Below are 278 nucleotides of genomic sequence, written 5' to 3'. Positions count from 1 at the left end.
GGGTTGGTTTCTTTATTTTTGTAAGAAAGGAAAAGAAAAAGTATTTATACGTAAGAAATCCGCTCCTGTGCTTGTTCAACAAGGACTGGCGGCGGTGGGGACACGCTAGTGACTCCCTACAGGTACAAGAGCGTCTGCTCTGGCGGCAGGCGCAGGGTTGGTTTTCCTAAGCGATGACACAGCCGCCCTTCTCCTTGAAGGGGTTCTTGTCCTCGGGAACCCCCTTCACCAGCGGGTCCTCGCCCGACCGCTCCTCGATGTAGTTCTTGATCTCTTCG

The 278-nt window shown here is 53.2% G+C and overlaps 1 protein-coding gene across 1 annotated transcript; it reads right to left on the bottom strand.

The window, feature by feature from the left end:
- Positions 1-166: 166 nt before the first annotated feature.
- On the bottom strand, positions 167-273 carry LOC104541627 (guanine nucleotide-binding protein G(I)/G(S)/G(O) subunit gamma-11; the record flags this gene model as incomplete). Its single annotated transcript, XM_010185736.1, has 1 exon — positions 167-273. A coding segment is annotated over one exon (107 nt), but the record flags the coding sequence as incomplete, so codon positions are not given.
- Between the last annotated feature and the right edge of the window lie 5 nt (positions 274-278).

The sequence above is a fragment of the Mesitornis unicolor genome, unplaced genomic scaffold (assembly GCF_000695765.1).
Source record: "Mesitornis unicolor isolate BGI_N332 unplaced genomic scaffold, ASM69576v1 scaffold46385, whole genome shotgun sequence".
In the NCBI taxonomy this organism is placed as follows: Eukaryota; Metazoa; Chordata; class Aves; order Mesitornithiformes; family Mesitornithidae; genus Mesitornis; species Mesitornis unicolor.
This window is presented reverse-complemented; position numbering and strand designations above follow the sequence as displayed.